This window comes from Talpa europaea (assembly GCF_964194135.1).
Source record: "Talpa europaea genome assembly, chromosome: 8".
Classification (NCBI taxonomy): Eukaryota; Metazoa; Chordata; class Mammalia; order Eulipotyphla; family Talpidae; genus Talpa; species Talpa europaea.
The window spans coordinates 39,187,751-39,215,325 of record NC_140075.1 but is presented as its reverse complement, the minus strand read 5'-3'; the positions used below and the strand labels follow the sequence as shown (position 1 = coordinate 39,215,325).

At 35.7% G+C, this 27,575-nt stretch overlaps 1 protein-coding gene across 14 annotated transcripts; it reads left to right on the top strand.

Annotated features, from left to right (window-relative positions):
- Positions 1-1,810: 1,810 nt before the first annotated feature.
- On the top strand, positions 1,811-27,180 carry GABPB1 (GA binding protein transcription factor subunit beta 1; the record flags this gene model as incomplete). 14 transcript variants are annotated; one of them, XM_084240376.1, is made up of 8 exons in its annotated part: positions 1,811-1,918; positions 6,161-6,328; positions 7,514-7,708; positions 9,095-9,206; positions 9,597-9,710; positions 17,174-17,356; positions 21,055-21,170; positions 26,932-27,180. In XM_084240376.1, the coding sequence occupies 8 exons, from the start codon at positions 1,811-1,813 to the stop codon at positions 27,082-27,084; spliced, it is 1,149 nt and encodes a 382-aa protein (XP_084096502.1). The 14 variants fall into 14 exon arrangements, with proteins under 14 accessions (XP_084096502.1, XP_084096501.1, XP_084096500.1 ...); XM_084240375.1 differs by having other exon boundaries at positions 17,171-17,356; XM_084240374.1 differs by having other exon boundaries at positions 9,095-9,242.
- Positions 27,181-27,575: the final 395 nt, after the last annotated feature.

Genomic DNA, 27,575 nt, shown 5'->3' with positions numbered 1-27,575 from the left:
GCAAAGAAAGAACTTTTTTTATTTTTATGGCCTTTACAGTAGGGGCTGGCTGTTACTCAGCTATTAGAACTTTTTTTACCTAGAAACTCCTTAACTCAAATAGCTTTATTTAAAAACTTTTTCAAGAAACTTCAAGAGAAGGCAAAAGAAGGACTTACAATAATAGTTGTATTGTAATGTTTGTCAGGCATGTTTAATAACTTGTCTCCCATTGTCAAGTGAGCCAAACAGCCCAACAATTAATTTTTAAACAAACACTTTTTCATGCTATTTACTTACAGTATGCTGATACATATAATTTATTGCCTAATATATATTTTTTCTTTTTTAAGATTAATTTTTATTTATTTATTTATTTATACAAGCGCTGGGTACAGTCAGAAGCGCGGGAGGGTGAGAGAATTCACCAGAGCCAGAGCGGGGAGCAGAGCAGGCAGAAGGACCGAAGTACACTGCTGAGGGGAGCAGCGGGCGGCAGGAGAGGTCTGCGCGCCATGTGGGACCCTCCTCCGGTGGCCGGGGATCAGCCGGGGATAGAACCGGCGCCGCAGAGGCCGCGGGCAGCTTCGCAACCCAGTGCTCAACCGCTGCGCCAGCGGGGAGGCCCGCCTAATATACTTTCTGATAAATTTTTCTCTCTTTATGTTCATGAACAAAAAGCAAAGGGATGCTAGATTTTCAGCCCCACGGTGTGAGGCCCTTTTTCTTAGCTGCTTGTCAGTATCCTATCTGGCTGGGGCAATAAGGCCTCCTGCAGCAAGTAGTCTTCCAGCTGAATAGTTATTCTAGATGGGAAATGTCTCAGAACTGTGGTCCCTGGAATTTTAGCATCTCTGATACATTCAAATCTTTCTTCACCAGCTCCTTTTCCTAACACATTAGTTTTCTCAGATACCTTGAATTGAAGATATAAGCTGTACTTGTACTTTTTAGTCTCTCAATGAGACATATACTCTATTTATAATAGTTAAAGTTCACTTTTCAGTATTTTCATTGAATGTGAATTGTGCTCTTTTCTGGAAGACTTTAATGAGCATTACTTGTAAAAAGGTTGAAAATACATATTTCAAAGTTCAGAACGCCATTGCAAAAAAAAGTTATAGAAGATTTATTTTAACTTGTACCAGTTACATAAGACAATGTCTTTTACCTTATTTCTATTTACTTTTTGTGAAAAACTTTATTTGTACAACTCCTCCAGGGAAAACAATTTGTTGTTTTTAATTCTTTTTTTTTTTTTTAAGATTTATTTATCTGTTTGTTTTATTTATACAAGCACTGGGTACAGTCAGAAGGGCGGGAGGGTGAGAGAATTCACCAGAGCCAGAGCAGGGAGCAGAGCAGGCAGAAGGACCAAAGTACACTGCTGAGGGGAGCAGGAGAGGTCTGCGCGCCATGCAGGACCCTCCTCCGGTGGCCGGGGAGCAGCCGGGGATTGAACCGTAGCTGCAGAGGCTGCGGGCAGCTTCGCAACCCAGCGCTCAACCGCTGCGCCACCGGGGAGGCCCTTTTTAATTCTTGACAAGTTTTCTCTGCTACTTAACTTTTCTCTCTTTTATCAGGAATATTTGCACCATTCAAATTAATTATATTACCATTAATATTCTCATTAAGTTAAATCTTAATGAGAAAGGAAAATCTGTTTTAAAAATTAAAATATAAATTTCTTTTGTGTGATCTTTATTTTTTGATAACCATATTACAGCTTTTGAAGGGAAAATCGAGAATTGACTTATTAATAAAGATGGGGGAAGTCATGTCATAATAGATAAATGGAGATGTTGATGTTCATTTCATGTGTTTTGTTTAGATGTCCCTGGTAGATTTGGGAAAGAAGCTTTTAGAAGCAGCGCGAGCAGGTCAAGATGATGAAGTTCGTATTTTGATGGCAAATGGAGCTCCTTTTACTACAGACTGGGTAAAAAATGATTTTATTATTGTGGTGGTGTTTTTTCCTTAATCTATTTAAAAATTTTTTTCCAGGTAAAGTTTAGTGACTATTATGTTTTAACTGGTAAAATTGTTATTTCGCAAATGTATTTGTAGTTTTAGAACTATAGCTATTTTTTAAAGGGAATGGCTCATTCCCTTTGATATTGGCCAGTGTTATCCAAATATTCTGTCCATGAAATGGTTTTATTTTACACTATGCAGTATATTTCATATTCACCAGATTAGGGGAAAAAAAAAAAAAGTGACAGTACAAGCACTGATGAGGAGATCTTTGAATTTGTATCAACATTTTAGAGTACAGTTTGTACATGGTGAGTTTGAATGAGTGTATACTCTGTAATGTAGCTGTTGAAGTTCTAAGAATATTCCCAGGAGTAACTCTGATTCATGTACTTGAGACACACACAAGACTGTTTTTGGCAGCAGTATTATTCATAATTACAAAAAACTGGAAACAATCCAAATGTTCCTCAGTAGATTGGGTAAATTAATTTTGACTTATTCATTAGTAGAATACTGTATAAAGCTGAGGAAATTGCCCTGCTTATAGATTGGAAGAATCAACATTGTCAAAATGGCCATCCTACCCAAAGCAATATACAGATTCAGTGTAATTCCAATAAAAATTACAATGGTGTTTTTCAAAGAACTGGAGCAAACATTACTGAAATTCATATGGAGTCACAAAAGACCGTGAATATGAAAGCGATCTTAACAAAGAGGGAAAAAAATGGAGGTATCACACTTCTAGCCCTCAAGTTACATTATAAAGTCATTTAGTACTTGTACAAAAACAGACACACACACTAACAGAATAGAATTGGGAGCCCAGAAATAAATCTACGTATATATGGACAGTTATCTATGACATAAAGAGCCAAAAACGTATACACAAGGATAACCTCTTTAATTAATGGTGTTGGGAAAACTAGACAAGTGCATGCAAAAGAATGAAACTAGAACATGATTTCACACCATACATCAGAATCAACTCAAAATGGATCAAAGGCTTTGATGTAAAACCTAAAACCATATATACATAGAAGAAAACAAAGGTAAAACATGTCATGACATAAGCTTTTGAAATTAAAGTTACAGTGGTTCATCCCCAATAGCAAGGAAAACAAATGAGAACATAAACAGCTGTGACTACATCTAACTAAAAAAATAATAATTAAAATGGAAAGACACCCAACTGAATGGGAGAAAATATTTGCACACCATATAGCTGAAAAAGGATTAATATCAAAGATATACAAAGAACTCCTAAAATTCTAGAAAAGCAAAACAACCCAATAAACATGAGCAAAAGAATTAGACAATTCTCCAAAGAAGACACTAAAATGACCAATTCAACACATTAAAACAGGCACATGAAAAAAATTCACAATCACTGATTAAAGAAATGCAAATCAAGATCATAATGAGATATCTCATACCTGTGAGAATGGCCTATATTGAAAAGACCAGAAACATCAAGTACTGTTGAGGCTGTGGAGAAAAGGGAACTGTCCTACACTGCTGGTGGGAATGCAAACAGGTCCAGCTCTTATGGAGAGCAGTATGAAGGTCTCTTAAAACATTAAAAAATGGATCTACCATTCAACCAAGTAATTCCACTCCTAGTTATCTACCCAAAAAATTCAGAAACACAAATTCAGAAGGAAACTTGCACTCCCATGTTTATGCAGTACCACTTACTATAGCTAAATTATGGAAACAACTGAATTCCCCCAGAACAGATGAGTAGATCAAGAAGACATGGTATATATACACAATGGATTATTACTCAGCGGTTAAAATATGATAAACTCATGCCATTTGTGGCAACATAGATGGAGCTTGAAGGGATAATCTAAGCAAAATAAGTCAGAAGGAGAAAGATAAATACTGGATGATGTCAACTAATATGTGCAAAGTAACTCATAAAGACAAGTTTAAAAATTAACCCTTGAGGGGGCCTCCCTGGTAGCACAAGGGGTTAAGTCTCAGCACTATGAAGCAATCTGCAGCCACTGCAGCACGAGTTTGATTCCCAGCCAGGGAGCTGGCCCACATGGAATGGCAGACCTCTCCTGTCTTGCCCGCTGCTCCCCTCAACAGTATTTCAGTCAGTTTGCCTTTTCTGCTCCTCACTCTGTCTCTGGTGAATCCCCTCACCCCCTGCGCCTCTGGCCTGCAACCGAGCTCTTGCGTGCATGAATGAATGGATCTTTAAAAAAAAAAAAAACACAAAAATGAAACTAACTCTTGATAGCTCACCACAAAACTGAAGCACCAAGAGGGCTGGGTTGGGGGATGGATCTGAACAAAGAGGGAAGGAAGCACAATGGTCTGTGGTGGTGGAATGTGGTAGTAATACTTGATGGGGGGTATCTCTGTATTACTTCAATTAAAAATTTTTTTAAAAAAATGCACAGTAAATCCTAATAATGCACTGAGCAGAATTATGGTTGCTAAATGGGTTGTTGAGACAGATCATTAAATATGAGAATTTAATAGTTTAGAAAGGACCAGTTACAGAAAATTGTGATAAAGAATGGAGAAAGAAAGGATTGCTCAAGAATGTCTTTTGTGGGCCTCCCTGGGTGGCCTAGGGGTGAAGTCTCAGCCCTGACACCTCTGTGGCCTGAGTTTGATTCCCCACCAGTAAGGTAATCCACATGGCGCAGTAGGCCTCTCCTTTCTTGCCTGCTGCTCCCCTTAGCGGTGTATTTCAGTAAATCCTCATGTTCTGCTCCCCACTCTGTCTCAGGTAGGCAGCACCTCTGGCCTGCACCCCAGTTCTACTATGCATAAATAAATCAATCATTAAAAAAAGAATCTCCTTCGAGCTGCTCGAATAACCTTCCATTAAAAATACAAGGTTTTTAATAGCAATAAAAATTTCCCAGGATAAGTGATTTCCATTTTTGCTATGTATTGAAAGCACATGCCAAGCTTGGTACAACTCATACTTGTTGTGTGACTTTACACAAATTAGTAATCTTTTTATGCTTAGGTTATTATTGCCTAATGAGGATAGTAATAGTATCTATGTTATGAGGAGATTAAATGAGATAAAATTCTTAGAATAGTACTTGGCATGGAAAATGATTTAAAAAAAACACCTTTGTTGCTGTTATTATAATAGTGATTTTAGCAAATGTCATGTGCTAAAGAATTGTCTTGGTCTTTTGGAATATCCAGAGGGCCTTGATAATTAGACAGTTGTGGGATTTTCAGTGCTTCCAAATGCAAAATAAAGAAGAGTTGAGGGCTTTATGCTAAGTGAAATAAGTTAGACAAAGGCAAATATGAATCTAAAGAAAAAACAGATAACCTAGCTCATAGAAACAGAGAACAGATTGGTGATTGCAGGGGTAGAGAATGGGGACAATGAGAGAAGGGTGAGCGCGACAGAAGGTATAAACTTCCAGTAATAAAATCATTAAGTCAAAGGAATTAAAGTATAGCACTGTGCCAATAGTTAATAGTATTTTTTTTAAAGATTTATTTATGCATACCAGAATTGGGGTACAGGCTAGAGGTATGGGGGGTGAGAGGATTCATCAGAGACAGGATTCACCAGAACAGAACAGGAAGATGTACTGAAATACACTGCTGAGGGGAGCAGCAGGTGAGACAGGAGAGGTCTGCAGCGCCATGTGGTTAGCTCCCTGGCTGGGGATCGAACTCATGCTACAGTGGCTGCGGATAGCTACATAGGTTGTGTCTTGAGCCACCAGGGGAGGCCCCAATAGTTAATAGTATTATTCTGCATATTTGAAAGTTGGGAAGAAAGTAGCTCTTAAAAATTCATATCACAAGAAAAAAATTTATAACTACATATTGTGATGAGTATTACCTAGACTTATTGTGTTCACCATTTTATAATATATATAAATATCCAATCATTATGTTGTACACCTGAAACTAATATGTCAATTATACATTAGTATGAAAAATGCAACATAATAAAAATGAAGAAAGCAAGTTTGAAATAGTGACTTTTCTTCCTCACTGAGAGGTGTATGGGGATACTTGAAGGACTCTATGAAGAGAAGGTGATAAGCATAAATTATTTCTTTTGAGTTTGGAATTGCTGGATTAACAGGGAAAAAAAAAGATTAATCTGTATAAACAGAAAACATAAAAGGTAGTATTATAAGTGTGTTAAAGGCCTGTCCACAACCTGTAAATGTGGATATTTTTTCTTTTGATATAGCTGGGAACTTCTCCACTTCATCTGGCAGCACAGTACGGACATTATTCCACCACAGAAGTACTACTCCGAGCTGGTGTAAGTAGGGATGCCAGGACCAAAGTGGACCGAACGCCATTACATATGGCAGCTTCTGAGGGCCATGCCAGCATAGTAGAAGTTTTGCTTAAGGTATGTGTTCTCTTCTTGAACTTCGGTCCCAAAGACTTTACGGTTTTGTAAGGAAGAAAGGGAACTAGTTTTGTTGAATGTCTACTTAATATTTTACCTATGTTATCTCATTTTTTATATGTAAGCCCATCAGGTGAAAATTATCTTAAAGTTTTCCTTTCTGGGGTAGGGAAAGGGAAGAAAAGCTTCTTCTAGGCCTCTTCTTAGTTAAATTAAACAATTGATTTCTTAGCTCATTCTCAGCATAATGTAAACCACATGTAATTCTAGATTTTCTATTAGCTATAATTAAAAAGGTAAAAGTAATTTTGATATTTTATGATTCAGTATATATAAAAATATAATCTTGACATGAAACCAATTTAAAAATTGTTAATGAGGTTTTTTTTCATTGTTTTTTTGGGTGGCAAGTCTTTGAATTCCAGTTGTATTTGCGTATACAGGTGTATTTCCAGTGCTTAATAGCTGTGTGTGTCTAGTAGTTACCAACCTGGGCTGTGTACCTGTAGATAACTCCTTTTTAATTCTTTACATTATGCTGGTTTTGAAAGCAAAAGATACTTTGTTTTTTGGTTTTTTTTAAATAATAAATTTTATTTTTATATTCCCCCATACAACTGCACATGCCCCATTCTGACCCCAATCCCTCCCCTCCCGGCCCCCACCCCCCAAAAAGTGTCTCTGGTTCATAGTTTTTTGTTGATTTTGATTTTCACTTTCTTATAGTTATTCATTTTCCTGATCCCTTATTTAAGTTTTGTAGATTCCTGCTATGAGTGAGACCATCCGGTATTTTTCTTTTTCTGCAAAAGATATTTTGAAAGCAAAGGATATTTTGAGTAAATAAGGAATTATGGGACCAGTCCCCCTATGTATTAAAGAGGATTTTGGCAGAATACTCATCGTTTCTTTCACCTCTGTGCTATTCACATTCATAACTGGGTGAAAAATAATGGTCACATTCCTTAGAAATTAGAAGGAAAGTAATGAGGGAAGTCAACATGATGGAAAACTGATTTGACAGGTGATGATTCCTGAAACATAGAGATTATTCAACACAAAAAGACAGAATTGATCATGTTAATAACAAATTCTTCCTTTAAAGTATAGTGACCAGTATTTTTGTATCAGGAACTCTTTGTAATTAATATTTTAGAAATTTCTTATTTTGAAATATTTCTGTAGCATGGTGCTGATGTCAATGCAAAGGACATGTTAAAGATGACAGCTCTACATTGGGCCACAGAACACAATCATCAAGAAGTGGTGGAACTTTTAATCAAATATGGTGCTGATGTACACACGCAAAGTAAATTTTGTAAAACTGCATTTGATATTTCAATAGACAATGGGAATGAAGATTTAGCAGAGATATTACAGGTAACTTTCATCTTTTAATTTAAGAAAATAAAGAATCTCTGTCTTTTGACAGATTTGACAGATGATTTGAACTATTTAGCTTGTAGCTTTCAGTTCTGGATTTTGTTAATTTGGGTAGGACTTTTCCGATTTCATTTCTTTGCTCGTTACTGTTCATTTTCCTGATTGTAAGAATATAGTCTGTTTTTTTTTTTAATAGAGGCATGTATTTATTTATTTGTTTGTTGGTTTGTTTATTTTGTTTATACATGCACTGGGTATAGTCAGAAACTCGGGAGGGTGAGAGAATTCACCAGAGCCAGAGTGGGGAGCAGAGCAGGCAGAAGGACCGAAGTACACTGCTGAGGGGAGCAGCGGGCAGCAGGAGAGGTCTGCGCGCCATGTGGGACCCTCCTCCAGTGGCCGGGGAGCAGCCGGGGATCGAACCGGCCTTCAGAGGCCGCGGGCAGCTTCGCAACCCAGCGCTCAACCGCTGCACCACCGGGGAGGCCCAAGAATATAGTCTTTTTATGAAACATTAGAAGATTAGAGAAGATGGTTTCTAAGTTCCTAAAATTCCCTCCTAGACATTTTATTATTTTTTTTTCTTTTGCATATTTGGTTGCTACATGGTTTTTCAGTCTTTTGTACTCCCCACTAAATTATTTTTTAGCAACCATAACAATGACCCCTGAATGAGTGATGCAGAAATGTAATTATGATTTTATTTTTAACCATACTCAAAAAAATCTTTGTGAGTATAGTTATGTATGGCTTTTGGGTTAGTTTTTCTAGTAATTAAAAATTAATTTTCTTCAGCTAAACAAAGATATGAATTATCTTATGACTGCCTCTTCTTGCCTGTCTTCTTTTTCTCCTTCCCATTCTTCTCTAAGACTCTCTACCTCTATTGAACTTCAACTAGTTACTTAAAAGGTGTTATGTTAGAGAAAGTGAATTTTGTCTTGCATCTTCCAATTCTTTTACTCCTTAGAGTGCAGTTTTGGGGCTAGGGTTGAAGATGTAGAACAATTAATTGGGCAGGATGGACATGCTTTATTGTTGTAATATCTTATGTTACAGGATAAAGTAGAGGAAATAATTTGATTTAATTCTTTTAATTTCTTTAGCCAGAGGGAAGCAAAATATCATCCAACTGTGTTCTGTAAATACTGCCATATACCCATTTTTCCTCCCGGGATTTTGCTGTTTTGCCTAGTACGGGGACTTAACTCATACCTCTGATTAGCTACTATACTCTCAGTAGACCATAATTAGAGATTTCTTTTTGTATTATATGATTCTTCTGAAATTAGAGACTTTATATTTATGTCTATACCACATTGAGAGTTTGTGCTAAATGTTCTGTTTATAATTCTGAAAACGCTGTGGTGATTTTTTTCCTAGATTGCTATGCAGAACCAAATCAACACAAACCCAGAGAGCCCCGACACTGTGACGATACACACTGCAACACCACAGTTTATCATTGGACCTGGAGGGGTGGTGAACCTAACAGGTCTGGTATCTTCAGAAAATTCATCCAAGGCAACAGGTATTGAGATGCATATAGGATAGCTGTTGGGATTTTATGCTTTAGTAGGTATTCCTCCTTTTAAGAAAGGACTGTTGCAGAAAGAGGGTAAGCTTCTATCAGCCACCTTGGTTTTCTTTGGTATAACTGGCAAAAAACAAATTCTTAAGAGACTAAATAATCAAAAGAAAGGTGATATTGCAAAATGTACTGCAGTATCGTCTTTCAAAAACTAATGCTATCCAAGTTTGTTTTTCATAACACTAATATTATCCAAGCTCCAGTTAAGAGTTGAATAAAATAAAAGAGAGTATCAGAAAAGTGCCTTAGGTTAAACTCCATAGAAATTCAAACCTATTTTCTCTTTTCTCGTAGATGAAACGGGTGTATCTGCTGTTCAGTTTGGAAATTCCTCTACATCAGTATTAGCTACATTAGCTGCCTTAGCTGAAGCATCTGCTCCATTGTCCAATTCTTCAGAAACTCCAGGTTAGAAAAATTAGTCAAAATTATACATTAAAATTTGGAGATTCAAATACTTGCAAAGTGTGGGAGGGTAATATAAAAGGCTAAAATGGGTGGGTTGAGATTATGATCCTTCTGAAGAGAGTTGGGCAGGACAGGGGGCCATATGCTATTCAACCTCTCTCTAGCTTATTATAGGCAGGTGCTCCGTGTTGCAGATTCTGGGTTTTATTTTCCTCCTAGGAAACTATAAAACCTTGATTTCAAGAGAATATTAAATCTTAGAAATTAAAATTGAAAATAAATGTGTAGTTCATAGAAAACATGTCTATATAGCCATTTTGGCCTGTTTTACTAGTCTGTGGCTTTTTGTACAAATAAAGTAGATAAATAAATATGGACTTGCTGTCTTTTTTGTAACTTTAAATTTTGGCCATTTCTATTCAAATGACATGAAATCTTAATGCTGGCCCACTGAAAGCAGCATACCATCACTGCCATTAAAGGACCCAGTGATAAATGATGACAATATTTATAGCTGATTTAGATAAAACATATCTTTATACTTAACCAGACTGTTCTTGCTCTGATTATTATGTAACTTAAATATATTTTAAATTAGGAATTTAAAAAAACACAAACATATTCTTAGTATAGTTTGTCATTTAGATCATTACTTTTAAAAGTAAAGAATAATTTATCATTCATTATTTAGATTAATGTTTAATGATAACAGTAGTTCATCAAATGCTTACTGCATGTGCCGTGTACTATGATTTTACTTAAGATCTCTCTTAATTCTCACCAAAAAACTGAAAGGTAGCTGTTACTGGATTTGGTGCTGCAGATTAAAAGATGTATTTTTTTCCTAAGGCTAAGGACCTACTGCTTACCCTCCTCTTCCCTCCTCTCCCCTTTCTTTCTTTATTAACTGCTGATAATAAAGATTTATCCATTCTCTGCTTCTCTAATGTTGTAATCAATGTTTAAGTTTGGGAGTCTTATTTGAATCAATGTTTATATTTGGGAATCTTAAGATTTTTCCCAATCCTTTTTGATCATTCGTTGTTATGTGCACCATTGTATTGACATACTGCTATATCTGAATCTCTAATATCTTTGTTAATGTGTGAATATATCAAAGAAAATGAATTCCATTGGTGGTTTCTATTTGCTTAGACTTAAATTTTTTGTTGATCAAAGTGCATATCCCTAAAATTAAACAACTTTTCTTGAAAGTTAATAGTTAGCTTTTGCTTTTATGTTTGGCTCCATGAATTGGTCATACCAACTCTTGAAACTTCTCCTACCTTTGAATATATTATTTTTGTATGGTCTAGTCTGAAAAAATTAGTAACTTCAATTGATTTTTATTGCATGTAACTTAACAATCTTCTATGAGCAAAATAATTATTTCAATGCCACATCATTCTGGAATCTTTTTGAAGACATTTTTAAGGATTTGAATTAAGTTAAAGTTCAGGTAAGTACATACATTGCCAGCACTAAACAACTCAACTGCGATGCATGATGACATAAAGAAATATCTTCTCAGAGTTCAATTTGCACATGTTTAGGCAAAGATAAATCAGTCTAAAATTACCCCTCTCTCTCGATGGTCCAGTGTCTCTTAACAGCAATTATTCTACTCATCCTAATTTTAGAAATGTTTGTTTTTTCGAAGACATCTTAGGATCTGGGAAATAAAGTAATGTTTGCATTTCATATATGATGAAACTGAGGTTTGTGGTGGTTAAATAATTTTTTAACATGGCTAATAACTGGTGAAAGGATGTTTGCTAGGGTCTCACCACTTCCCAAGTTTTGTGTCTGTGACAGCTGCAATATACTGTCTCTTCTGTGCTGCTTCTTCAGGTGATTAGTGGGCTGATCTCATCTAAAATGTTTATAATTTGGCCTGTGATAGGAAGAATATTTGTGTGATTATCTTGTTTTATTTCAAACAAAAGTATCGCTATTCCTGCCTTTACTTCTGAGGTGTCTATTGTAGACTGTTAAATGTCCTGCTCCTCTTTTGCCTTTGTTTTTTTTTTTTTTAACATGATTCAAGACCAAATATAAAAACATCAGATACTAAATTAATGCTCATATTATTTTCTTTTACCAAGTGATATATTAAACACATTGTTTGGATATCAAATAGTCAGAATATAGCAGCAGATGGACTATTTAAATGGAAGCTGACTGACTGACATGGTCCTATGTAGAGAGAAGATAGTTGAGGATACCAGGTCATTTCACTTGGGAGCTATGACTTTAAGTAGTGCTCCTTAGTTACCTGTAGGTCATCCTTGACATATGAAACAAGTTACTCCAATGGGAATCACATAGCTGAAATCAGTCTATTATAATACTTTTATTGTGAAACCAGATGACATATCTGTCTTTTCTTGAAGTTACAAGCAGGTATCAGTGCAGATTTCAATGTTTGATGATTAAAACATCTAAGTTGAATTTCTTCCTTGCATTTTCCCACGTAAATATTTTCAGTTTTATTCTTTTCTCCATAAACCAATATTTGTATTTCCAAATTTCAAATTGATTAGTTTTATATCTCCTTGCATAATTTTCTTGATTCTTTATCTCTTTAATGTATAGAAAAATAATTTGATATTAGCCACAAATTTAACTTGGCATAATGAATTATAGAAAAATAAAGATATTTATTGGACTTGCTATATGCCTATTACTGTGCTAAGTGTTTTATATGCAGTATCTCATTTTGTTCTCACAGTAGTCATTGGGCCTTCTACCCCCTTGGACTATGGTGGAGGATTATTGGAGCTTTGGTGGTGGGTGTGGTGTGGTAACATATCTGAAGAGGTGTGAACCTTTACCTCTAATTCATATACAGTCTTGTAAACCAGTGCTACCTCGATAAAAAACAAAATGACTTGGGAAAAAAAGAGATATATCATTGATTATTGGTCAAGGTTTCGCTTTCAGATTTAATATTTCCACCTGTATGGAGTATTAGTCTTGTTTTTTTTGGTAGAATGGGATAATAAACAGTTATTCACCCATATAATTAATCCAGATAAATAATGTGATTAATGCTATATCTTAAGAATACAGGATTTTAACTTAGTCTGAGAATTTTCCAGAGGAGCACACATTTAAACTAAAGATTAGATAGGAGTTAGGGGGCAAAAGGTGAGGGAAGAATGTCTTAGCACGGGAGACATGAGGAATTTTTGAATGAGGAAAAAGCTTGTCTTTTCAGGATTTGGCAAAGAGATCATAAGTGAATATATTTGAGAGTTACTTGGGATATAGAATTGCAAGTTATTTTGGTTAGACGTGGATTTATACCTGCAGTTTGGTTTGTTCCTTTCAAAATAAACTCTCTAAAACCGTTTTTATGCTCTAGCTGCAGTCTACATTGATTTTGCTTTGCTTTTCCTTATTCTTCCTTGTGACCCAGCTCTATTATTCCTTGATTCAGTAGACATCCATGACTACCCTTTTTTGTTATGAGCAATTCTGCTAATTGCTAAAGTTGTTTTTCTTCTGTAATTGTCTTCTTTCTTTATCTTAATAGTGAAATTTGAATTAGGTCCCTTTGAGATTGTTTTTATATCTTTCTAAAATAGAACAATAAAAGTGAATTGGTTTAAGGAATACATTGCTGGACTTCATAAGATTGCTTTATTTCTGCTTTTTTGTTTTTAATTTCAGCTTTAATTGAAGGCACAATACCTTTGAAATATTTTTTCTTCAATACAGCATCTATTTTATTGAAATGTTTATACATAGAATCTTCAGTCTTTCAGAACATTTTAAAGATAGTTTTTTCCTATCTTATTTGAATCTTATAGCATTATAATTAAAAAGTCTTGCTGAATAAGAGCTATCAGATATTTTCAAAGATGAATTAGATTGACTTTATATATTACAGTTTGACTTCTGAATTAGATTAATGAATATTGTTAATTTTTTTTTTATATTTTTTTTTTTTTTTTTTATAGAGGCATGCTTTATTTGTTTGCTGGTTTGTTTGTTTGTTTTTTTGTTTATACATGCACTGGGTACAGTCAGAAGAATGGGAGGGTGAGAGAATTCACCAGAGCCAGAGCGGGGAGCAGAGCAGGCAGAAGGACCGAAGTACACCGCTGAGGGGAGCAGCGGGCGGCAGGAGAGGTCTGCGCGCCATGTGGGACCCTCCTCCGGTGGCCGGGGAGCAGCCGGGGATCGAACCGGCGCCGCAGAGGCTGCGGGCAGCTTCGCAACCCAGCGCTCAACCGCTGCGCCACCGGGGAGGCCCAATATTGTTAATTTTTATTTGAGGGTGTTTTTTATTTTTGGAGACATGTATGTGCATTTGTATACACACATATATATTTGTATTCTTTTCTGAATAACACTTTTCAAAGTTTTTAGGCTTTCTGATTTACCATTTCACTGTTGGGTTGTTTTTAGGGCTTTTGGGAGGTACTTCGTCTTATGTAATTGATGTCCTTATAATTCTTTTTTTAAATTCTTTTCTGTAGCACAACTTGAAAAGAAAGCTTTTTAGATGAAAGACAAGAACTCTATTATATTAATGACAGTCATTGCAGATAATGCCAAGATGAAAGTTCCTGAGCTGCACCTGGATTGTGTGTGATCTCAGAAATTTCTTACATATGATTGTACTTCAAAATGTTTAGTACTTGTAGTTAGCATTCAACCAGAGTGAATATTTCTTTTTCATGTGGATATTTTTAAAATCAAAGCAATAATTAATGTGTTTGAAAATCTTAGTAGTTGTTCTATTGAATATTTACTAGTTTATGCCCTATATTTCATTTTATAATTGTCTTCCTGAAATTTTCTAAAGTGCATGCTGATGAAGCCTAATTATAGTTTAAGACAAATAAGAGAACTCAAAACATAAAGGTTGTTTGCATTTTGGCTATTATCTTCTGTAGTTTGTATTGTGACTTTTGATTACCACAGAACACAGTAATAGGGTCAAAGCCAGACATGTTGCCCTGAGTATATACTTGAAAGCTAGGATTCCAATACTTGTTTTTTTAAAAGCGGATTTCGTGTATTTATGGCCTCTCTGTTTTTCATAAATCCTGTGTTTATTGATATTCATAATCTTCTACTGGGAGTCAGTTGCAACTAAGTAAGCATGTTTCAGAGCAACTGTGTATCTGAACGGTATCTTGACTGGAGGAGAGCTTGGTTTTAGTTCTAATTTTTGTGAAATGTCTCAACAAAAAAACATGTCATTTAGAAATTTTGTCATTTCTTTTTCTGAATTAATTATATTAAAGCATTTTTAAAAATGTTGATAGTTTTCAAATCCATAGACAAATTGTGGATGAACATGCATGCCTTTTATATGTTATCTGTTCTCTTTCTTTTTCTTTCCCCTCCTTCCTTCCTCTTTTCATTTTGCCAGATTATTTGGAAGTTGGTTTCAGGAATCATGACACTAAGACCTTAAATACTTTAACATGCCCCAAGAATAAGGACATCCTCCTACATGTTCATAGCTCCATTATATTTTCTCAACTCTTGAGCATTAATTTAGTGGCATCTGATATATGTTCCATATTCAAGTTTCCCCAAATTATCCTCCAAAGTTCCTTTACAGCTGCTTGTTTTTCATCCGGGATCCAGTCAAAGCTTATTGTATTTGGTTATTGTGTCTCTTTCGGCTCCCTCAATCTAGGACAGTCACACTACCTCCTTTGTTCTTACTGATGCTGAAATCTTTGTAGTGTCTGTGTCAGTTGTCTGCAGGATCACCCACATTCTGATTCATCTGTTTTTTGATAATTAGATTTGGATCAAACATTTCCAGGAAGAGCACAGTGATATTTGTAATCTCCCATTACATCACATCAGTATGCACATAATGTCAGGCCATCCTGATAATGACTACTTGGTGAGAGTGGTGGCTGTTGGGTCTTCATAGACACATTTCCCCTTTGGTGTGATACTTTGAAAACATTTGAACATCTTGTTTCTCCAAAATATTCACCAGTGATTTTAATACTCATTAGTGATCGTTGTTTGCATCAATTATTTCTTTGGTTTTCACAATTATAATTTTTCTTATTTTATTAATTAATGTCATTCTTCTATAAAGATCTTTTCTCTTTCCCCCTCTTCTCCTTTATTATGAGGTATTATAATAAACGGATGTTTAAAAATTCACTATTATAATCCATCATTGTCATAATTCCTTTTTAATTGAATATAGCATATATACAAAAGTGTATAATATAAACTATTAGTCATTTATTGATTAATACATAATGATCATTGTTTGGTTTAAAAATGTAGAGGACACAGTTTATATTTTATGTATGATTTGTATCATTCAGCATGCTTTTTTTTCGGACTAAGTATTTTGCATTTAGTCACTTTAATTGCTATGTAGATTTCAATGTGTAAATCTATCACAATTTATCCATTCTACTTTTGATAGGTATATTTTTCAAGTTTGTTTCAGGTTTTTGAATAATGAGTAAAGTAGTTTACTGTATATATCTTTTGGGATTGGTAGTTGGGCATAAGTTTGCTTATGGGGAAAGGATTTTGGCAGTATTAACTAGTGATTTTTTTTAAAGATGTATTTTATTTATTATGCATACAAGAACTGAGGTATAGGCCAGCGGTGCAGGAGGTGAGAGGATTCACTAGAGACAGAGTGGGGAGCAGAACAGGTGTACCTACTGAAATAAGCTGCTGAGGGGAGCAGTGGGCGAGACTGGAAAGGTCTGCTGCCCATGTGGGTTAGCTTCCTGGCTGGGGAATGAACTCATGCCGCAGTTGCTGGTGATAGGTTGATTGTACTGAGACTTTAACCCCCGTGCCACCAGGGAGACCCCCGTAACTCGTGATTTCTTTACCTAGGCAAAACCAGGGGTGGTATATGCAGCTGTCTGAATCTTCTCTAAACCTCATAAAATATTGAGTATAGTTTTGATTTTAATCATCTTAGTGTTAATGTATCATTCACTATCATAGTGTATATCACTTATTATAAGGCAGCCTTGCTTACATAATCCAATAAAGGAATACTCTTTATTTTTTGTACTTGAAAAATATAAATTTCTATATTTATTGGATAGAAAATTTGTATCAACTCATGTAAATATACCTGAGTATAATCACATACAAAATTTCCTTTTGGGTTGTGGAATTTTGGTTAGCAAGCTTAGCCTTTATTATATCTGTGACCTTAGGAGATCTTATAAATTTTGTATCTCATATAACTAAATGAAGGGGAATTGTTTATTTAAATACACATTTGCATAGGTTGGAACTCACTGAAAACTGTGGGACTTGTAGTCACTATTCAAAGATACCTAGGCATTACTGGAAACTGAATTTAAAAACCATATAAAAGCTTTTGTGTGTTAGAAAGATGCAGTGAAAACCATGGTAGCAAAGCAAAAATAAACTTTTATTCATATTTTTAGATGTGATCACCGATTTTTACATACGTTTTGTCTTTTCAGTAGTGGCTACGGAGGAAGTAGTTACCGCAGAATCTGTGGATGGTGCAATTCAGCAAGTAGTTAGTTCAGGAGGTCAGCAAGTCATCACAATAGTTACAGATGGAATTCAGCTTGGAAATTTGCACTCCATTCCAACCAGCGGAATAGGTCAGCCCATCATTGTGACCATGCCAGATGGACAGCAAGGTTGGTAGAAGACATTTATATAAAGCTTGTGTCTACTTCTATATCTCAAGAAATTGTGATGTTTCTCAAGGCATTTATTTTTGCCTGCATTATATTTTATAGTCTTGGTGCAATTGATTTTAATTGCCTAATTTTATTTGCCTGTACTAATATTAAAATTAGCGTACTTTTCCTGAGTATTTACTAGGTGGATAGGGGAATTAGTCCTTAATATTCTTTTTGGAAAGTGAACTTCAATAATTCAAAATCAGCATAGGACATTAACTTCCTAGTGTTATGGGACAGGGTGTGGGGGCACCCCAAAACCCCAGACCTGCCTGTTCTAAATAGGTTCTGCCATCCGCCACATTAAGACAAAACATACTCTAGTGTGTATGACATTTAATGGAATGGAACTTTAATACAATTAGTGTGCAACAAAGACAAGACAAAGAATACAGTTTCCAAATCAAGCACCCAAAGTTACCATTCCTCTTGTGGGTAAATGCCCAGCCAAACAGGGTGGCCACTGAGGCCCGAAAGCCTGCCACAAGTCTAAAGCCTCTTCTGGTGGGGACCCATAGAGAAGGGTCAGAAACAGCAAGACAACTCTGGGAGGAGAAGAGCAAAATCAAAATCAAGATAAAAGCTGCCCATTGTTAACCTCCCCATGGTTCTCTCACCTACATCTATTTTAACCAGCCCAGGACCAAAAAGCAAGTGCAGCTTCTTCACATGTCTCTCTGATCCATGTGCCTCCTCCAGATCGCCTTCTTGCTCCCCATCCTCTCTCTTTCCTTCCTCCTTCAGTCTCCTCTCCAGCTTCTCCTCCTCCCTGCTCAATTCCACCCTTCCTTGGGTGGGTCAGGGAACCTGGAACCTTCCCTTTTCCTGAAGACCATCTTGTTACACTAGGTCATTCAATGCGATTTACACATTGCATGAATTTTTAAAAATATGTAATAAGAAGCTACATTGAACGAAGTTGGACATAGGACTCCTGGTAGGAATATAATAGCTACTTTTGCAGTTTGGTTGATAACATTCCCATGTATTTCCTCTTGGAAATCACAGAGAATAATAAGATGGCTGAAACAAAAGCGCAGCAACATTTTCAGTGAAACTAAAAGGCTAAGAAAATTGCAAAATTCATATTTTAAGTATTTATTTATTTATACAAGCACTGGGCACAGTCAGAAGCGGGGAGGGTGAGAGGATTCACCAGAGACAGAGTGGGGAGCAGAACAGGCAGACTGACGAAACACACTGCTGAGGGGAGCAGCGGGCGCAGCAGGAGAGGTCTGTCGTGCCATGTGGGACCCTCGCCGGCGGCCGGGGATCGAACTGGCACCGCAGAGGCCGTGGGCAGCCTTGCAGCCCAGTACTCAACTGCTGCGCCACCAGGGGAGGCCCGATTCATATTTTAAAAGCTGCCAAAAACATCTACCATCATTACAGCAATGGCAAGAGCACACTATGGAAACCCACAGTGGTGCATCAAGAAAAGAAAAAGGGTTTAATTCACAAATCATCAGTAAATATAAAGTCCCAGAAAGACAAGTCTCAGTCTGAGTAAGAAGTGTTATACCCAGGGCTAAGGTAGAATTGGGCATGAAGACTGGAGGGAAAAAGAAGGGCAGAAAATTCCTATTTGAACAAGCATAGCCCTGCTCCATGTCTAGCTGGAAAAAGTGTGCATGCACATCACCTTTTAGAAAATGACTAGGATTACAGAGACCTATGGCTCGTCGAGGCTCGTAAGGGAATTAGGGAAGGGAAGGGCTAAAGGTAGAAATTCTCCTCAATCAAGTGTGGTTTAAAGTGACAGGAAATATGACACATTAATAGAAAGACCAGGTCTCAAGAAAAGAGCTTGTCGCTATTGCAGTGAAGGGAACCATGGCTTGGGAAACCTAGGAGGCATTTCTTTCCTATTCTGCAGAAATGTGCTGATAGCTATTCCAGGACTTAGATCAGACCAAGGTACTTCCACAAAGCTTTACAAATTTTAAAGAGCTAATTCTACTTTTATGAAAAAGAAGAAAACTTATAAAATGTTTGTATTAAAACAGATAAAACATTGTTTCTAAAACCTGACATTATATATTTAGACTAATCTTATTGATGAACAAATGGTAAGAAACCCATGTTTTGCAATGAAAGGCTCAATATCATAAAGTTCTCAAATTTTTCTAATTTTTAAATGTAATGTGAAAAAAAGACTATTGGTTTGCTAGGGCTGCCCTAGCAAAATACCTCAAACTGGGCGACTTAACAGAAATTTATCTCTCACAGTACTGGATGTTTGATGTCCAAGATCAAGGTGTTGGCAAGTTTGATTTCTTGAGGGCTTTCGCCTTGGCTTGCAGAGATGACTGTCTTTTTGCTGTCTCCTCACATGCTCTTCCCTTAGTCTGTTTGTGTTGTCTGTGTCCTGATCTCCTGTTAATAAGGACAACAGTAATATTGGATAGGGGCCCACCCAAATGACCTCATCTTACCTCTTTCAATGACTCCAAATTCAGCCAAATTCTGAGGTACCGTGGGTTAGGACTTCCATATTTTCTTTTTGAGGAGAACTTGAGATTGAATCCATAACAAAGACCAACAGGTCTTTTCTTGGAATTAGTCAAAAAGATTCTGGTGTTTATGTTAATGGTGGGAGGAAGGAGAAAGAAGGGAAAGAAAAGCAATGGGAAGCTACTGAAAAATAAACCTTTAAAGCCTCCATACTTAAAAAATGTGAAACTAAGATGAATATATAGACTACACAGACTGTAGAATGAAACAGATAAAAAACATCTGACTTCTTTCATGAGTTAATTTGTAAGTATAATAATATATGACTTAGAAGAAAATACTTTGTCAAATATTTCTAATATATTTAAGTTCATTGTGCTAAATGAATATTAGTTTTACTGTCTCATTTTCTGTGTGTATTTATAAATGACACTAAAAGAGTTTTTAATGTTTTAACAAAAAACCTTAGAGGCTATGAAACAGTTGTAATTTTTCCCACTGATTATTAAGATTGCTTTGCATGGTTTCAGCATGCACAGTCATTTTTCTGGTCCTGCACTGTTGTGCAAAGCATGACAACAACTTTCTCTATATATATTTAGTTATGTAAAGAAATACCAAAAATTGAGACAAAGCCCAACAACCCCAAACTAAAACAAGCAAAGTTTGTCAACAAACATTGTTCATGGTGGTGTATAGCCACAGTGGAATGTTATGCAGCTAAATAAAAGGAAGTTTTCTATGAGTGGTAATCCTGGATATAGGGAGTGAAAAAGTATATGCAGAATGATGTATCTATTGTATGTATGTTTCAATGTATATTTTGTATGTATGCACTTTTATGTGTTTGTTTTTACACAAATTAACACAAGAACAATACACAAGAATAATAAAAATAGCTTAACAAAGGTAAAGTGATACCTCTCAGGATATGCTTGTTAAATAGTTTTGATTTAGACCATATGAGTGAATATATTACCTATAAAAATGACTTTTAAATTAGTAGGAACTTTAAAATTAGTAGCTTTAAAAGCAAGAAGAAGGCAAATATAGATATCCTCATAATAAAAAGAAAATAAATGTTTTGAAATTATTGTTTCAGAATGTATTTATTTTAGGTGACTTAAATCTACAGTGTCAAAATGTTTTGTATCTGCTAAACCTACCAGAAAATAAAATGTATGTTTTTTTCATTTTAGTATTAACAGTACCAGCAACAGACATTGCTGAAGAAACTGTTATAAGTGAAGAACCACCAGCTAAGAGACAATGTATCGAAATAATTGAGAACCGGGTGGAGTCAGCAGAAATAGAAGTAAGGAGTCTTTTGCCGGGTGTGTTTTGCTGCAGTCATCCAAAATAAATTCAATTTACTTTTCTTTATATTTTTGTCTTTTATATTTATTACTGACAATGTTGTTTTGATACAGAACGAAAGTAAATAATTTTATTTTGTCTATTTTTTTTTGCCTTATACATTTAGCAAGCCCTCAATAAATAAATATTGAATGAATGAATGAATGAATGAGTGTGAAGAATTTGTTTGTAAAAAGTCTGTCATTATGGTAACATTGGAATGTCTTTGGTTGTTGCTCCCCATCTTTATTTTCTATTAAACTTACATCATTCTCAAAAGTCACTAAAGGGAGTTTTTTTTTTTTTTTCTTTCAAAGATGAAGTGCAAATGCCTTTTGGGGACTGGACGATACTCCTTTTAAAGAAGGTTGATTTTTGTTGCCTGGGTTAATTTTTAAAATGTGGTGGATAATTCTTATTTCACTATTAAATTCTTTATGGAAATTAAGTTAAATTAATTTAGCTGTTGGTAGGATTCAACTTTTCAATTCCCCCCCCCCCCAACTGAATCTGTAAGTATAAACTAGCTTGTAAGTGTAACTAAGCCATAGTTATCTCAGGTTTTTTTCTCATATGCCTGGAAATAAAATCATATCCCCCAAGTTTGATACTAACTTATATCAATTGAAAGCAATACTATTTTTGAATAACTTTGAAAGAGCAAGTGCAGTGTAAAGAATATTGGACTTGAAATTGAAATTGAGAATAACAAATTGAAACTGAGAATAACAATATCTCCATTCAGGGTTTTTAATGAGAATTGAACAAGTTAGAATACTCGCTACATACATATTCATAACATTGATATATGTGAATAGTAAATGTGAGTGAATATTTAGGAAATTTTTTCTTGCGGTTTATGGTATCATAGAAAAGAGGGTTTTTTTTTAAGTCAATAAAAAGAAAACAATTCTGACTAAAGACAATTAAAAGATGCCCTTGCCCAAGTTAATTTAAATATTAGACTGGCTTATCTTTGGCTTTAATCCAAATAATATAGTATTGTGTTGAGGAGAATTGAATGATGGTTTAAGTAGAAAGTTTAATAAAATTATGGCTTTAGCTCTTGAGGATGAGCTGTTTTCTTCAAAACTTCAAAGTAACTTCAGAACATTGAAATACTTAGAAACTACCAATTTATTCCACTGAATAATATCTGAATAAAATTTAATCATCTTTTTATTACCCTTTTCTGATATGTCAGATCTTATTTTCTGGCATGGAAGTGAAAACTGTCATTTTTTTTTCTAAATTTTTATTAAACATGCTCAGTTGAACAAGCTATATTTTAAGCAATGTGTAGCCTGTACTTTTATTTACCTAATGGCCAGTGTGAATTGCTATTTTTCCTCAGAGGTTAGCTTGCTTTCTCTGTGCACTTTCAGAACCCAAGATGAATAATTGCAAATAACAGGAAAGTATGAAATGAGGTATATAAATTAACCAGAATGAAGAAGTTAGAACTTTAAGGAGATGGAGTTTTAGTTTGTTAAAAAGGAGAGTGTTTTTTGTTTTGTTTTTAGTAATTAGAGCTTTCTGGTAACGGAAATCTTCTTTTCCATCACTGGAAATGTGCAAACCAAGGTTGTATGACCTCACTTATTCCAGAGAAGCCTTGAAGCAAGGAATGAGTAGAGATGGTATAGGTGGGCAGGGCATGTAGAATGAAGAGAGAACCTCAAATGTTTTCATGTAACCAGGTAATCTTTTGAATTTATTTTCTTAGGTTGTCTTGTAGACAATAGAGTTGTCTTGGAGTCAGATTTTTATACTTGTCTTTAAATGGAAGTTTAGTGACAGCTTGGGCATTAACCTGAGGACTTTCTCTAAAGCAGTGGTTCTCATCTGGGGCAATTTTGACTCCAGTGGACATTTTGCAGTTATCACATTTTAGTTGTCACAACTAGGGGCATACCACTGACATTTAGTGGGTAGAGCCTGGTATGCTCCTAAACATCCTATAATGCAAAAGACAGACCCCCCCCCCCCAAGCCTTGTCTATTCCAAAAATATCAATGCCAAGATTGAGAAACTCTGCTCTAAAGGAATTAGAAAAGTACTTCTTTTTACAGAATCTAACACGTTTAAGTTTTCTCTGTGTGTGGGTTTTTTTTTTTTTTTAATTTTAATGATTAGGAATATGGGTTGGAACCACATTTAGGTTTGAATTATAATTTACTGGTCATGTGATCTTGATCAAGTTATTTAACCTTTCACACCTTGGCTTTCTCATCTGCAAAAAGCAGAAAATTATAGCACCTACATTAAGATGATATTGTAGGGCCTCCCTGGTGGCGCAGCGGTTGAGTGCTGGGTTGCGAAGCTGCCCGCAGCCTCTGCAGCGCCGGTTCGATCCCCGGCTGCTCCCCGGCCACCGGAGGAGGGTCCCACATGGCGCGCAGACCTCTCCTGCCGCCCGCTGCTCCCCTCAGCAGTGTACTTCGGTCCTTCTGCCTGCTCTGCTCCCCGCTCTGGCTCTGGTGAATTCTCTCACCCTCCCGCGCTTCTGACTGTACCCAGTGCATGTATAAACAAAACAAACAAACAAATAAATAAATAAAAACATGCCTCTATAAAAAAAAATTAAAAAAAAAAAGATGATATTGTAGGCTTAAAATGAGAATGCATCTGAAGAACGAGTATATAGACAGGCATATAGTAAAAAGCTCAGTAGATAAATATAAAATTTATATGAGGTATGGTAGAAGATAATTCACTGTTATAAATTTTTGCTGTATGATAAAGTAAAATATAAATTTAAATATTATATATTTAAAATGATAAACTTCTAAGAAATAAACTTCAATCTCTCACCCTCCCGCGCTTCTGACTGTACCCAGTGCATGTATAAACAAAACAATCAAACAAACAAATAAATAAAAATCATAAATAAATAAAAATACATGCCTCTTAAAAAAATAAATAAAGAAGAATTCAAGAATCATGTTTGAAAATAAAAAAGCAAACTCAAGTCTTCCCTTATGCAATTGTTCCATTGCCTAATATAATGTATTACTCAGGTTTGGAGTAGTAGTGTAAGACAAATATCTCCTTTATTACTGCCAAATCTTGATTATCATCAGAATTTTTTTTTTCTTAGAGCTCTTCAGTGTTAAGATCTGTGAAGTAAAAAATTCTTTAGTATTACATCTTAGCAAACTAAAGTCTGTTTATTTAAAAATGTCAAAATCAAAATCCTTTTATTGTAGTTTTATTGCAAAAGGTCAAAACCATGGGAGTGGTATTTCTTTTTAAATAAATATATCAGCTTTCTAATATTGCACTGTATATGAGTGAGATAAACAAATTATTGTTTGCATGAAGGAACAGTCTGGCATTTAATACATGCTCAGTAAGCATTTGACAAATTTTGAAAAAAGGTCTCTTTACATAAAATAAGTGATATTTTCCACTTTTAAAGATTTTTTATTTGATTTTAAAGGTGAGAGGGAAAAATCATTCTTTCCCCAAATACCTATATTCCTGAGAAAAATGAAAACACACAGTCTTTAAAAATATAGTATTAACTATACTTTCATTCTGAAGGATTTAAATATATTCAGAGAAGTACATGTGATGTTTTTCTTTAAGATTTTGCAGGTTTAGTTAAGAAATGAACTGTAGGGCCTCCCCGGTGGCGCAGCGGTTGAGCGCTGGGTTGCGAAGCTGCCCGCGGCCTCTCCGGCGCCGGTTCGATCCCCGGCTGCTCCCCGGCCACCGGAGGAGGGTCCCACATGGCGCGCAGACCTCTCCTGCCGCCCGCTGCTCCCCTCAGCAGTGTACTTCGGTCCTTCTGCCTGCTCTGCTCCCCGCTCTGGCTCTGGTGAATTCTCTCACCCTCCCGCGCTTCTGACTGTACCCAGTGCATGTATAAACAAAAAACAAACAAACAAATAAATGAATAAATAAATAAAACATGCCTCTATTTAAAAAAAAAAAAAAAGAAAGAAATGAACTGTAAAATTAGTCTCTTATTTGGCATAATGGCAGGTGGGAGCTCTGTTTTCCATTCATATTGAGGTGCATTGTACTAATTGAAATGAAAATATGCTGTAAGGAAAATAGGATTAAGTTGTATTCCTTTTTAGAGTGTTTACCTCAGTTTGCTTCCATCTTGTGAAGTAATTGTGAATCCTTTGTTGGTTCTAAATTGAATAAATAGCTAATACCAGAAGATACCTTAGAGTTAATCTTTTCCAATACGTCTGGCCAAATCGGGACAAGTTTTTCTCTATATTCAAAACTTTGACTACCAAAGGATCTTGAACACACAAAAGTTTAAAACATTTCTGCAGGGCTATGAGTGGTCCAGAGGTGCTCTCTAGTCCTGGGGAAGCAAAACCCAACCCTCCCCTCTTCCATTGGTGTTCTCACAGTCTTGTCAGGGGACTGGTGTCAACTCTTTAAATGAGATTTGCCTGTTGGATGTCCTCACTTGTTCCTATTCTGTCACCTTACCTGGAGTAAGTAGGGCTTGGGGTTTACTTAAATTGGAACAAGGGGCACACCTTTCTTCTGTATTTTATGTAATTGCAAGATTTGGAGACTGCTTGTTTAATCAGTCACTTCCACCTCTGGTAGACCCATACAAAAACTAAGTGAAGTGTTGGATTTAGCTTCATTCCCAGTGTGGAGGAGGGATTGGGGTTACAGGAAGGTAGGAGTATTATATTTGCTTCCTCTGTGGACCAAATGAATAGTGAAGGGGAGGGATCCTTTTGGTGTTCACAAGGGACAAGGGTCAAATACCCTCATGCTATCCTCTTCCCCAGCAGGCTGCTGACACCTCACCTTCAGTTCCCTCTGGTCAAGTGTGTTGTCCAGTGTGAGCCTGGACTTCCTTGTGGCTAGTAGGCCTCCATCAGCCTCCACCCCACTAAGAGGTCCTGGACCTCTGTAATGAGGTTGTGCTTTGTTGTCCATGTACTTAGAGGTATGGGAAAGGACTTTTTGAAATGTTTACCCTTGTTTTTCGTAAGGTAACTAAATTGGGTTGCAGTGAAGAGATGGAGAAAGAATATCGTTTTCGTTGTACTAGATTTGTGTTTCAGCTCAATATGTTGAGGAATCTAATATATATATGTGTGTATTATAGCAGTATAATGTAGTGAATCGTTATTAGAGAAATTATTTTACTGGGTTTTAAAATTGTTTCATTTAGGAAATACTAGTTTAGATCAGCTCTGTTTTAGAGGGGAGGAATCTTGCTATGATGAAGGAAGATTGTTGTTTAAAGCAGAATTGTTATAATAGAACCTCATAAATTCTACTTTTTACTATGTTCATGGGAAAACTAAAACCATCTCTGAACATCATTATTCTCATCTGTAAAATGGACATCCTATTTATTGTAGAAACTTGTTATTAGAAGTCACCCTGTTTAGTCATATATTGGGTAGTCAATAAATGTTTTGTAGTTCTTACCTTTAGATTAAAACTCACACAGATGTGAAGAGATGGTTGTGTATTTCCCCCTTCAAGCTCTTCATTAAATTTTGTAGTATGGTTTCATTATGTTCGTCCTTTTTCTAATTATGAAATTATTCATATCCTGGTGTGATACACAAAATTAGAGATTTTATTAGTGAATTGTTGGGAAGGTAACATTTCTAGGAAATATCAATAGTGGTTGTTTTAACTGCCACCTTATTTTAAAGGATGTGTATTTATGTGTGTTCATGTGTTTGCAAAAATTGAAAAAAATTTTGTTTTTAAATTAGGAGAGAGAAGCTCTTCAGAAACAGCTGGATGAAGCAAATCGAGAAGCACAAAAATATCGACAGCAGCTTCTAAAAAAAGAACAGGAGGCAGAGGCCTACAGACAGAAATTAGAAGCTATGACTCGTCTTCAGACTAATAAAGAAGCTGTTTAATCAAAATGAACATGTAGTTTGAGTTTACTTTTGGTCAAGAAAGAATACAATCTTGAACTGTACACAGTAAGGTACAGTCATGGGAAGACAGGATAAGAGAAGAGACGGATTGATAATTGGACTTAAGCCATGAGCTCTGAATTCTTGTAACATAAAACTACTTTAGAAGTTGTGAAATGTATTTAAAACTGAATACTGTAAATAGTTTTTGTTTTTTTACAGTTCCAAATGAGTTGATAAAGATTGTCGAAGAGATCCAAAAACATAATAAGCCACTGTTTTTGTGAATTCTTTTTGATTTTAGTCAGAACCTTAATTTCTCAGAAACAGAACAGTTTTAAGGGTGATCGTTGATTAGACCAAATGTTGTGTAATAATTATGTGGTGGACTGATGCTGGAATTATTCCTGTAGGTATAAGCTTCTACATGAAGAGAAGATTTCTCCCAGGAAATCTTTGTACAGCTTTAAGTTGTCTCAGATTCTCTGAAA